This window comes from Tamandua tetradactyla, chromosome 2, assembly GCF_023851605.1.
Source record: "Tamandua tetradactyla isolate mTamTet1 chromosome 2, mTamTet1.pri, whole genome shotgun sequence".
Classification (NCBI taxonomy): Eukaryota; Metazoa; Chordata; class Mammalia; order Pilosa; family Myrmecophagidae; genus Tamandua; species Tamandua tetradactyla.
In genome coordinates this window covers 140,215,982-140,230,179 of record NC_135328.1, presented here as the reverse complement: position 1 = coordinate 140,230,179, position 14,198 = coordinate 140,215,982, and the positions used below count along the sequence as shown (strand labels likewise).

The following is a 14,198-nucleotide window of genomic DNA, read 5'->3' as shown; positions in this document are numbered from 1 at the left end:
TCCCACAACACAACATCACAAAGACAAACAACCCAATTAAGAAATGGGCAGAAGACTTGAATAGACATTTCCCCAAAGAAGGATGGACAATAAACACATGAAAAGATGTTCAATGTCACTAGCCATTAGGGAATGCAAATCAAAACCACAAAGAGATATTATTTCATACCCACTAAAATGGCTACTATGAATAGAAAATAATACGTGTTGGAGAGGATGTAGAGAAATATGAAAACTTGTAAAATGGTGCAGCAGCTGTGTAAACTGTTTGGTCATTCTTCAGAAAGTTAAGTATAGGATTATCATATGACTGGGGAACCCCACTTCCAGGTATATACCCCAAAGAACTGAAAGCAGAGACTTAAATGGTTATGTGTACACTAATGTCCTTAGTGACATTACTGACAATCACCAAAAGATGGAAGCAACATCAAAGAACCTTGAAGACATTACGTTGAGTAAAATAAACTAGACACAAAAGCACAAGTATTACGTGATCTCACTTACATGAAATAAGCAGAATATGCAAATTTATAAAGTCATAAACTAGAATACTGGTTACCAGGGGTCATGTGGGGGTTGGGACTGGGAAGTTAATGCTTAGTTGATGTGGAGTTTGTTTGAGGTGATGGAAAAGTTTTGGCAATGGATGATGGTGATGGAGTCACAACTTTGTGAATGCAATTAATATCACTGAATTGTATATTTGAAAGTGGATAAAATGGAACATTTTAGGTGGGCTATATGTCACCAGGAGAAAAAAAATCCCACTGAACTGTTCAACACAAAGAATGAACCCTATAGTTAATTATATAATTAAAATAATATTAAGTTGATTGTAACAAAGGTATCACACATATGCAAAATGTTAATGACAGTACTTTCTGCATGATTTTTCAGTACGCCTTCAACTCTTCTAGTTTTTTAAAAAAGAAATTAAGACAGATACACACACACCACACAAAGGCAAAGATCAAGCAGACTTTATTATGCAGAGGATAGGCCAGGAAGTTGTTTCTTTTTTTTTTTAATCAATAAAACAACATACAAACACACAAACATTCTTAACATACAAACATTCCAAACATGGTATACAATCAATGGCTTACAATGTCATCACATAGTTGTGTATTCCTCACTATGATCATTTTTTTTTGAACATCTGCATCACTCCAGAAAAAGAAATAAAAGAGAAAAAGAAAACTCTTACATACCATACCCCTCACCTCTACCTCTCATTGACCACTAGTATTTCCATCTACCCAATTTATTTTAACCTGTGTTCCCCTATCATTTATTTTTTATTCATATTTTTACTCATCTTCCATACCCTAGCTAAAACGAGCATCACACACAAGGTTTTCACAATCACACAGTCACACTGCAAAAGCTATATCATTAGACAATCATCTTCAAGAAACATGGCTACTGGAACACAGCTCTACAGAGTTCAGGTACTTCCCTCTAGCCTCTCCAATACACCATAAACTAAAAAGGGGATATCTATATAATGCATAAGAGTAACCTCCAGGATAACTGCTCAACTCTGTTTGAAATCTCTCCGCCACTGATACTTTATTTTGTCTCATTTCTCTCTTTCCTCTTTTGGTCAAGAAGGTTTTCTCAATTCCTCACGAGGTTGTTTCTAATATTTTGCTTTAAACTTTTACCTGCAGCTTTCTGCTCTTCAAGCACAGCCAATTCAGAAGAAACTTTGCTCCTGACTTCTTTGGGCATGTCTATCAGCAGTAATGACTTTGGATCCTATTCTGCTCTGAATTTTTATGTCATTCATGAACAACTGGATGTCCTATAATTTTGCAAAACAAGCTTTTACCATATCAGAGCAGAAAATGGAACAATTCACAGCTTCAGCTGGGAGGAAGTCTCTAGACTCAGGCCCTCCTTCCCTTCACAGACAGGGAAGCTCCTCTAATAGGAGGCAGGAGATTCTTCCTCCCTTTGCTTAGGGCTGAGTGGTCAAGAAGACACACCAGCTGCAGTGAGGGAGAGACGACCACCAGGGGGAGCAATGGCGTGAGCAAGGCTGGGTGGAACTGGAGAGAAACTATCTTATGGCTACAGCTGGGAGCAGAGAACAAGTACTCTGCTTTCAGGCCTTGCTGCTTTTTTCTCTGTGCCGTCCACCCCCACCCCCATAAGTGGGACTCATCTTTTGTCTATAGGATTCCAAGACAATACCTAGTTTGCAGACCCTGTGGTCTGGGGATGGACCAGGCTCATCTTTCTGGTTTGACTCCAAGCAGCAAACCCTGCCTGTGGACACATGCCTTCACTATGATGTCAGGAAGGTTCTGAGGGTCATTCCAGAGGAGGTTTTTCTGACACATTTTAATCAAGGGATGAGTGTGCAGGTCCTGACGAGATACCGCTAAGTAAGACTTTAGGGTAGATGTGGTGTCTTCAGAGGTTTGAGGGAGACTCAGATGAAAGAGCTATTATTCTGGTTTGGTGAAGGATTCGGTTTAATAAAAGAAAAACTCTCCAACCATTAGAGTCTTATCTTAAGGACTCCTCCCTAGAGATGGACATGAAGATTTCCTAGGGAATTTTGTCTCCCAAGACACAAATACCTCGGCTCCACCACTAAAGAGTCTACCTCAGTATTTTGTATCAGGATCTTGAAATAGGTGTTGCAGAAAATCTCCTCAGCAAATTTGGATGCCCCTCTGGTGAAGAACCATTTTTAGTGCCACCCTCTCACTGTCCAATGACAAAATTTCACTTCCTTAAGCCAGCACTCAAGATTTACCCCAGCTCGAGCTCAAGTCTTTCCTCTTGTTTGACATTTTACTCCAATTTGATCAGGTACTCACTGTCTCCCGTACACAACTGTCCCTCTCTCTAACGTGGGGTGATAACATTGTCCCAATGCTGTGCCAAGGATTAGAAATAAGATACACATGCATGGAGTGTGGTGTCTGTTGCTCAGACACAGCACTAACAGTAGATGCTTAATAAGTGGTCATCAAAATGAATGAAAAATGGATATCTGTTTCAAAAGTAAATGGATAAACACACTTTGGTATAACTATACAGCGGATTGTATTCAGTCATAAAAAGAAATGAAGTTCCCATAAATGCTACGTTTTAATTTCCTCATTGCTAAAGCAAATGCCATGCAATGGACTGGCTTAAACAATGGGAATTATTGGCTCACAGTTTTGAGGCTAGGAGAAATTCAAATCAAGGCATCATCAAGGGCATGCTTTCTTAATGAAGACTGGCATTCTGGGGCTGGCTGTCACTGGTGCTTAGTTCTGGGTTCCTCTGTCACTGGCAAGGCACATGGCGGCCTCTTTTGGCCTCTCCCCTTTCTTCCTGCTGATCTTCAGCTTCTGCTTCCTGTCTGTTTGAATTTCATTCTGCTTATAAAGGTTTCTAGTAAGAGGATGAAGACCCATCCTAAATAGGTGGGTCACACCATAACCGAAATTACCTTGTTAAAAGGTCTTACTTACAATGGGTCCATCTACTGGAATGGATTGAATTTAAGAACATGTTTTTTCTAAGGTACATAGCTCCAAACTATCACATGCTACAACATGGATGAACCTTGAAGACATCACGTTCAGTGAAATAAACCAGACAGAAAACAACAGATGATTTCACTTATACGAAATGCCTAGAATAAGCAAATTCATAGAGACAGAAAATACTGGTTAACAGGGGCCAAGGAAGGTGAAATGGGGAGTTATTGCTTAATGGGCACATAATTTCTATTTGGGATGATGGAAAATATTTGGTAACGGATGGTAGTGATAGTAACACACACTGTGAACGTATTTAATAGTACTGAATTGTACACTTAAAAATGGGAAATTTTGTGTTATACATTGTATTAGTCAGGGATCTCTAGAGAAACAGAACCAACAAGCGATATTTGTAAATACAAGATTTATAAAGATGTCTCATACAAACATGGGAATGGAAGGGCCCAAAATCCACAGGGCAGGCTGTGAAGCTGGCAGCTCCTGTAGAGGGTCTTGATGAACTCCACAGGAGAGTTTCCCTGGCTGAAGAAGCAGTGAAAAGGTCTCTCTTCCTCCTTAAAAAGCTTTCAACTGATTGGATTATTTCATTCATAGGAGATGGGGCTTAATTGATCGCAGATGTAATCAGCCACAGATGCAATCGACTGACTGATGATTTAATACACCAGCCTTCTGATTTATCACCCAGCCACAAAATATCTTTGCAGCAATGGTCAGGCCAGTGGTTGCCTGACCAGACCACTGGGCATCATCACTTGGCCAAGCTGACACCAGAACCTACCCATCACATACATGTTACCACAATAAAATTTTTTAGAAAATGGATGAGATGCACTGAAGTCAGAAGACGAGACCTTCAGAAAGCGTCAGAGGAGAACTTTTGGCTTCTAGACTTTTTCCAGAGCTAATAACCTGTCTTTTGATGAACTCCTTCTTACCATCTTATTGCATTACAGTCAAGGCTTGTACACTCAGGTGTGCACTGAGAATGATGGGAGAGGGAAATTAAAACACTGGAAAGGGTACTTGACCAAGAAGTTACAGAAATCCAGGGCATCCTGATATAGGGTCTCTACTCCCCCCAACCTTTGAAAACTTTTCATGGTTTTGGTCATTTGAACGGCTGCTGAATAGGATCAGAGCAGATGCGAAGTTCAAAGTGAATAGGAGGCGCCTTTCCCAGTATGGCTAAAGGATGATCCTTCGGCTTCTCCCATCTGTGAACCGTGAGCTCTATGGGGTGCAAATGAGAATCACAGAGAAAATTCTGATAAAATACAACTGGGAAGCACTAGGTAGAACACAGTCAATCAGATTTTTGTTTTTGCTTTTAATTGTAAGAACTCTCAGAATCTTTATATAATGCAAACAATCATTTTGTGCCTCTTAGAGGGGGGACAAGCAAGGCCTACAGCATTTCCCATATTTATACACTCACTGGTATATTTTTAGCCCCAAAAGAAATACAGGAAATAATAAAGAAAGGTAACTGGCATGTAGGAGGTGCTGCTTTCAATTTCTAATCCTCAGTGGCTATGATACAAATAAAAATCATGAAATTACTTGCTTTCTCAATCTTTTAGACTCATATGCCAACAATTTTTCCCCTTTTCCAATAAGAATAAGAAAGTTATCAATTCGGATGTGTTTGATATGCCTTGTGGCACTCTGACCTTTATTATACTTAGAGCAACACTCTGAAAGATACAGTCAGACCATTTACAAAGATGGTTTTGAGTGCTTTGGTAATCACATTCCATGTCTTCTGGAAAAAAAGTTCCCTATCTTTCAAACTATATTCAATTTCCATTTTCTAAGAGATCATCTAAGCCAGTCCAAGAAATGGAGATCTGGCTTTAGAGAGTAAATGAAATGATGTCATGACTTTGTGTTCGAGTCTGTGTGGAGGCCCAACATTTGGCCAGCAGTGGCTCTCCGTGATATTCTGTGAAGGCGAAATTTCCAAAATATAAACTTCAAAGGTGTTACTATTTCCATAAGGCAGATGTAAGGGGATTTTTTATAGGCATTCCAACATTTGGCATCTTCACACTCCCTTTCCTTTTGAATAAGCCTTTCAGTGTCTGGTTCCATCAACTAGATTTTTTAAATTTAGTACTGTGAATGTGCGTGTGTGTGTGTGTGTGTGATGACAGCTACCCTCCAGGGAGTGATAAGTGAATTTAACCCTGGCCCAGAGAAGGGTGTTTGGTGTATGAATGGAACAGAACAGATAATTCCAGTCTTATTAATGGATACTGTTCCAAAGTTCATTTGTAAGTCAATGGTTTGGAACTTGGAACTCATTTTCTCATAGAAGAAATGTTCTACGTGGTGGATAGAGTTCCGGGTCAGCCCACAAAAACCTATTTAAGTTATACTGTACCTGAAGCAGAATTCTGTACTGACTCTAGAGAAATATTTTCATGGGAGCAGATTTTCAGAGTTTTACTGCTTAAGGTTGAGAAACACTGACTATACGATTTACACTAGTTTCATAAACCCCTTGTCCTTCATTCTTTAACAAGAAGAGAGCTATTCATGCCTAAACTCTCTCTTGAATATTTAGGTTAAAGTGATTTTTTCTGTGCTTGTTCTGTGTAATTCGAAACTTTAGTTAAGAGGATACATATAACAAGGAAAGAGTTTCTTTAAACATGTTTGAAGTATTTCAAACTTGGTTTCTTGTGGTATTACTTCCAGTCTGGCTCTTTGCATGCCTGCTATTTGCAGAAACAGTCATTCTTGTTCCATTTGTTCTTATGCCAAAATTGTAGATTTGTTTATTTCTACCTTATCTTTCCCTTTCCCTTAGGTTTTAAAACCTGCCTTATAATTCAGTAGAAATCTAGAAAAACTAAGTAATGAAATGTATTCTAGGTCACACTGACCACAGGAATCAGAAATGTTTCAACTGCCCAATATACAGATTATGTTAGCACTTGTATAAATAGACCAGAGAATCACAGAGCTGGAAAGAACTTTAAGAGATTGTCTAGTCTTATTCCCTGGCCTCCAGACAAGCCAACAATTCCAAACAGATGAGATGCTAACCTATATTTTAAGAGAGAAAAGTGACTGTGTCTTTAACCCTTTCTGGATTTAACAATCCATACCCCATTAGTAAGTTATTCTTAATTTTTTAACTAAGTCCTTCCATTTAAATCTACACGCTCATTTTACTTTCTCATGTTTTCTCCTCATAGGAAACATAGCAGGTTTATCTGTATAAAATCCCATAAGACAAATTAAAGGTTGCTATATTTTATGTTCTCTCTTCTAGGAGATTCCTGAACACCTGAAGGTCTCAACCTCTGGTTACCTTTGTCTTGTTCTCTCTGTGCTGTCTCCCTCCTTCTTCAGCAGTAAGAAATCAGACCCAGCTATTGTGTTTATGAAGCATCTGAGAAAGGAGCATGTGGTTTTCACATATCGCAATACTTAAGCATAGTCGGATAAGCAGACCTTAAGACTTAGATTCAAAGGAAAACCAAATTAGATAATTAACACAAGCCTTTTATTTATAGTCCCTTTCACGTAGTCACCATCACGTTAGGTCTCTGTGGTAAACGGAATCATGTGTCCCCCTCTCCCCCTCTATCCCCTGTCACAAAGACATAAACATGTCCTAACCCTGGCCCTGCGGTGTGAACTCACTTATAAACAGGATCTTTGAAGATGGTAAGGTCAAATCGAATCTGGGTGGGCCTTCACCCAATATGACTGATATCCTTATAAAGAGGAAATTCATATGCTATCAGTCAGTAGAAGCCAGAGGAAGTAGAAGCCAGGTGATGGAGGCAAAGATGCATCTACAAGCCAAGGGAACATCAAGGATTGCTAGCAAATCAGCTTAGGTCACTAGAGACTTTGGAGAAAGCCTGGTCCTACTGTCATTGTGATTTTGAACTTCTAGCCTCCCATACTGTGAGACAATATGTTCCTGTTGGTTAAGCCAACCTGTCTGTGGTGCTTGTCATAGCAGCCCCAGCAAATTAAGACAGTCTTCAAACCGACTGAAGAAAAACAAAACCTGCTAAATGAACCTAAGTATCCTTCATGTCACCAAATACAATTTTTCTATTGAATCTATCATAGAACCTACAAGAGGTAAACTTCAAATTACTTTTTGCTGATTGACAATGACTATTAAGGCTTGAGACTCTCTCATGGAAATTTCGAAAGAATGGGCATTTTGATCTCTATACTTTAGAAGGCACTATGCACACTGGCTTTGCAACAAGTACTGTTGGCTATGATGCGGTCTTGGAGTAGTCCCACTTTGCCCCCAGAAGACAGAGGAAGATGAGTCTTGTTATTGGTAATGTGACTTTCTCTGCTTTTGAGGTTCTACTGGTGCTGATCCCAGGATCTAAGGGGAAAGCAGCAGCTCTCTGAGGACAGGCTGATAAACCTGACCCTGTGAAATGACCGTGAAAGCCCCATGCCTTACTCTTCTACTTCCACAAGGCACCTCAATGCCAACTGTCCGTCCTGCCCTGTATAAGTTTACAGGGTAGAATCAGTCTCCACAGCTACCTGGAAGCGAGAACATGTCCTCCTCCACCACCACACCAGCATGCCCACTGGTATGTCTCAGCTGTGTCAGGGTAGAACTGTTCCTGGGAAGTGGGGTAATTCTTTGGCTACCTCTGAATACTCCAATGTCACTTATGAAGCCCAAGGTTCCCTGAGCTTTCCATAGCAGGAAGCTCACTTCCCCCATCAATCAATAGGATCCCAGCAAAGAGGGTTTCCTCTTGACTATAACCAGAATGATTGAGGACACCTGTGAGGACATACAGGGGAGGAAATATTCAAATAAAGATTTCTCGTTTTTGCAGTCAGGATTTCATCATTATTTATAGCTCAGCAGCATAACTATTTAAGATTTATGCATTGATAATTTCAGCTAAACAGACAAAGACAAATCTGCACCGTCCTTAACTCTGTTCTATTAAAGGATCCCTGCAGGGAAATTCTAGGTCTAGAAAGCATTTCTTCAGAACCCTCAACTTAAATTTCCTTCTGCACTCTGGCAAAAATACATATGAAATGGCAACTCTGGTATCTATTTACAGGAGTTTGAAGGATATCCTGGAAGGCACCCACTAATTACACAAATGAACGGTAGCAAAATACCATTTAACAACTGGCAGAGTCAACTTACTTGTTCATTTTTAGTAAGCCTGGTTTTGTTGTGGATGTCTGACGTGACCAAGTTGAATCCATGCTTCTCTGACAAGATTCTCAGGAGCAAGACCACAGTCCGGCTCCCACACTTGCCCACTCTGTTGTAGACCACCTGGCTTGGAAATGGCAGGACCTAGGGAAAGAACGAGAGAGCCAATGGGAGACTTCCATATTGCACCCCTAATGATTGCACCCTCAGTTTCCAAAGTCAACACGTGATCAATCTGAGTGAGAAAAGTCCATATCCAGTAAGTAAGAGAACAGAAGTGATGAACGATCGATGCACTTGTGTTTATTCTTGTAACGGGACATGGGCGCAGTGGTGGCCTTGCTATGTCTACCTGCACTGAAACCTAACAGTGGTGGAGTTCATGCAGCCTATGAGGTCATGGGCGAAACTTATGTAGTTTTTCCTTAAGTAAAAGATAGATAAACAGATGCTTAACGATAATGACTTTTGTAGGTCAGATTATGCTTTATTAGAACAATTTAATTTGTAGAACGTTCAAAGAAAATTATGTATTTTTAAAATTAAGATAAAATTCATTCTTTTAAAGTATGCAATTCAGTGGCTTTTACCATTTTTTGCCAAGTTGTGCAGCCATCACCACTAATTTCAGAACATTTTCATAATTCCCTAAAGAAATCCCATACCTCCTAGGACTCACTCTCTATTTTCCCCCTAGTCCCCCCAGCCCCTGGAAACCACTCATCTGGTTTCTGTCTTCTATAGATTTGCTTATTTTGGATATTTCATATAAATGAAGTCATTTTATATGTGGGCCTTTGGTGTCTGGCCTCTTTCACTTAACACAATATTTTCAATGTTCATCCATGTTGTAGCATCTATCAGTATTTCATTTCCTTTTATGGATGAATAATATTCCCTTGAATGGACATACCATATTTTATCTATCCATTCATTCATAGATGGATTTTTGGTTGTTTCTACATCTTAACTATGTGAATACTGCTGCTAAACATTAGCATAGAAGTTTTCATGTGGATATGTTTTCAATTGTCTTCAGTATATATCTAGGGGTAGAATTTCAAAGTCTTATGTTTATGTTTCATTTCTTGAGGAACTGCCAAACTGCTTTCAAAGTAGCTGTTCCATCTCATATTCCCATTGGAAATGTATGATGGCTCCAGTTTCTCCACATCCTTGGCAATATCTGTTCTTTTTTTTTTTTAATTAGAAACATCCTACAGGGTGTGATGTGGTTTCTCATTGTTGGTTTGATTTGCATATCCCTAATGACTAAAAATGTTCATCATTTTTTATGTGCTTATTGGTCATCTGTATGTATATCTTCTTTAGAGAAATGTCTGTTCTGTTCTTTGTCCATTTTTAAATTGTCTTTTTTATTGTTGAGTTGTAAAAGTTATTTATATATTGTGGATACCAGGCCCGTATCAGATATGTATTAGAAGATATTTTCTCCCTTTCTATGGGTTGTCTTTTCACTTTCTTTATGGTGTGCTTTGAAGCATGAAAGTTTTTAATTTTCAGAGTCCAACTTATCTAATTTTTCTGTGGTTGCATGTGCTCTTGGTGTCACATCTAAGAAACCACTACCTAATCCAGGGTCACAAAGATAAATACCTATGTGTTCTTCTAAGGGTTTTACAGTTTTAATTATAACATGTGAGGTCAGTGATCCATTTTTAGTTAATCTTTGTGTATGGTGACAGGAATGGTCCAGCCTCATTCTTTTGCATAAACATGTCCAGTTGTTCCAGCCTCACTTGTTGAGAAGATTATTCTCTCCTCACTTTAATTTTTTTGGCATCCTTGTCAAAAATCAGCTAACCACAAAGGTAAGGGTTTATTTTAGGGTTCTCAATTCTGTTCCATTGATCTACATCTTCATCAATGACTACACCAGTAAAATGCAATCTTGATTAGCGTAGCTTTGTTATAAGTTTTGAAATCAGGAAGGATGAGCCCTTCAACTTTGTTCTTCTTTTTGAAGAAAAGAAGTCTTTGACAAGACTGTTTTGGCTATTTGTGGCCCTTTGCATTTCCATAGAAATTTTAGGATCAGCTTGTCAATTTCTGGAAAAAAAAAATCCAGCTGGAAATTTTATGGGAATTGCATTGAATCTCTAGATCAATTTTGGAATATTGCCATTTCAAAAATATTAAGTCTTTCAATCCATGAATACAGGATGCCTTCCCTTTTTTTTGGTTCTTCTTTAATTTGTTTCAATAATGCTTTGTAGTTTTCAGTGTACAAGTTTTATTATTACTTTTGTTAAATTTATTATATTTGATGCTAAGTGGAATTGTTTCCTTAATTTCATTTTGGATTGCTCATTGATAGAAATACAATTGATTTTTATACATTAATCTTTGTATCCTGCAACCTACTAAACTCTTTTATTAGCTGTAATAGCTTTGTGGTTTTTTGCATGGGAATTCCTTAGGATATTCTATATAAGGGATGATGTCATCTGCAAATAGATCATTTTACTACTTCCTTTCCAATGTTGATGTCTTTGATAAAACACAGATAAAACATTTGATAAAATGTCTTTGATATTTTTCTTTCCTAAAATTTCCCAGTGTTAATTATTCTGATAGACTAAAATGAAAAGCATCTATGATTAAACATTTATATCCCCAATACAGATAGTATTTCCATTTCTAATATTCAGCATGGAGCAACATCTGACAAATGATTCTCAAAGGATTCTTTCATTCAGCACATACCCAAAACAGGTCTAGAAAAGCCCAAAGCTAAAGAATATGGTACACTATAAAAACACAAATATATCCCAAATTTTCCCATAGCGTGTTATTTGGATTTCTGCTTTCGTATTATAAGTCAACTTCTTTTTTTGGAAATATTTTATCTACAGAGTCACATTTTATTAAATTTGGAGTTTAGAGCTAATTGATTAAAATGTTAAGACATGTCTTAGCAAACAGTCATGGACCATGACATAACTTTTTCAGGATGTATTTTTTATTATACCTGTTTTCTTTATGTTTCCTCACAGTGCCTAGAATGTGCTTTGTATATAAAGAACCTCAGCTTACATAGATTGGTCCATGGCTGGTCTGAGGTACTCTGACACTAATGAACATAATGTTTCAGCTCAAATTGAAACCAAGACAGTCTTCAAACAAAGCCTGTCTTTCTGACCAAATGCTAATAAAAATCATGGTAAAAAGATACTCATTGTAGTGTGTCACTTTTACTTATCGTTTAATCAGTGAGGACACAAGAAGTCTGTTCTCTAGCAATTACTGTAGAAGTTCAGATACACAGAGAAATCAATTATGTTCTTAGTTATGAGTTTATTGGCTTAGGGATGCCAAACTAGGCTTCACGTTCAATGTACGAATTTTGATAGTGTTTAGGTTGGACTTCCCATTAGAACCTGACTGCAGTACTGACTATGGTCACGATGGGTCTGCCAAAATAAACACAAAGTTTGGTTCCCCTGGAGAAATAAACTGCTCAACAATTGGAATTGTGAATACATTTTCCCCCTGTCTTCTAGCACAGCACTGAATAGCAAAGGGGAAGTTGTTGTGTCTGAATTTATGACCTGGAACATGTGAGCTACTACAGATGTACGTACTTTAGTCCAAGAACACAGGCATACTTAGGAAGATTTAAGTGAGGAATTGAGTACTGAACTGTTATGGATTAATTTGTGTCCTCCCCAAAAGAGAACCTGAGGTCCTAACCCCCTTACTTGGAAATAAGGTCATTGTAGATGGAATGAGTTAAAGTGAGGTCACGTGGGAGTAGGGTGGGCCTTAATCCAATACGGCTGGTGTCCTTATAAGAAGGGAGAACGATGCACGGAGGGAAAAAAGCTGTGTGACCACAAGGCAGAGATGGAGGGTCTGCGGCTGCACGCCAAGTGACACCAAGGACTACGAGCAGTTTGATGGAGGACACGAGTTGCTGGAAGAGTGGGGACGGATCCTCCCCTACAGGTCTGCAAGGTCCTACCAACGCCACGACTTTGGAATCCAGCCTCCAGACTGTGAGACAATGAATTTTTCTTGCTTGAAGCTGCCAGGTTCGTGGTGCTTTGTTTCGGAGGCTTTGTGATTTTCGTTATGTGGTGCTTTGTTATGTGTGCCTTAGAAAACCGAGACACTTACCTAGAAAATTTAGGCAAAAGAACTCAACATCTTTTGAAGTGCTTCGGTAGTCAACACAGCAGCAAGCTTAGCATCTATCTGCTTCTTTTTGCTAACAACCAAAGATATAATTTACATTCAGGTTATTAGCTAATCATTTCTTCGTTCATCTTACGGGTAGGTCCAGCTCTTATGGACACAGAACTGGAACATGGGTTTTCATATGAAGCTTCTGGAATCAGCCTTGTGACCTGTAAGGTCGATATTATACCACATCACAAGCAAATCTCTCTCAGATTTAGGGTGCAGCTCTCCGAAGCATTTTCTAAAAGAACCCTTGAGATGCACTGTGCTCTGACAATTGGCAAATTATGCAGCCTAAATCGATGTGCTAATATTGGACAAGCTGTTAAAATTAACAAAAGCAACAATAAATTGATTCATCCCCGCTTTTTGTAGAACTATAGATTTTCTTCTTTGTGAGTCTGCTTAACAAACCGCTGTCATCTTTATGGAAGTGTCCTTCCTAGGAAGCAGGTGCAGAGGGAGACTAGTGTCCGGGGAGGGGAGGCCCCGTCCTGGGATCTGTGTCAGGTCATTCTTAATCCTTGCCAATAGTCCTGAATCACACAGCATGACAGCCTTTTCTCTAGCTGTGCATTTTTCTAAGAGCATCATAAATGATCAAACAGCTCAAGAATTATGACTATGAGCTCCTGTGGTTCACCCTCCTCCCCACAGATCAAAGACTCACAGAACAACAGATCTGAGGTCTGGAAGTAACAGTATAACCCATCCTTTTCAATCCATCCCTCCTCCCACTGAACCCCTCTCTCACCTCCAACCCAGGCCAGTCGGTGTTGAACTCAGTGAGGAGCTTTTATTACATGATGTTATTTCATCCTCTCAAAATCCCGGCAAGGTATATATTATTACTACCTTAGTTAAGGAGACGGATGTCCCAAGAGTTCCTTTGGCATTTTCAATGTCACCAAGTTTAAAAACGGCATGTAACAACTAAAGCTCAGTTCTTGGCTCTCTTGATTCCTATGAGGACACTCTAATAAGCAATAACATCAAATGGGGAAAAGGATTTTCAGTTTGACTTCTGCAACAGAGATACTATTTCCTTTTTTAATGTCTTGAACGTATCTAACCACAGGAAATGCTATTTTCCAGCAGCTACCTATGGCAACCTGCATCTATCAGCCCCTACTCATCTGTCGCTCCAGTCCTCAGAATGCTTAAGTGGAACTGACATGACCAATCGGCCTCTCTTTTTCCTTCCTGAGGACTCATTCTAGTGAGTTAATGGAAGTCCAGAGTGTCTAAGCAGCTAATGGGAGATGAGTAACAGGATGTAGTTTTCCTTCCCCTAATAT

The 14,198-nt window shown here is 39.0% G+C and overlaps 1 protein-coding gene across 2 annotated transcripts in view; it reads right to left on the bottom strand.

Annotated features, from left to right (window-relative positions):
- UST (uronyl 2-sulfotransferase) overlaps positions 1–14,198 on the bottom strand; it is a 387,032-nt gene that overhangs the window by 154,603 nt on the left and 218,231 nt on the right. For both annotated transcript variants that reach the window (XM_077149209.1, XM_077149210.1), the window contains exon 3: positions 8,686–8,841. In XM_077149209.1, coding sequence (XP_077005324.1) covers positions 8,686–8,841 — 156 coding nt within the window. The remainder of the gene's footprint in view (positions 1–8,685; positions 8,842–14,198) is intronic.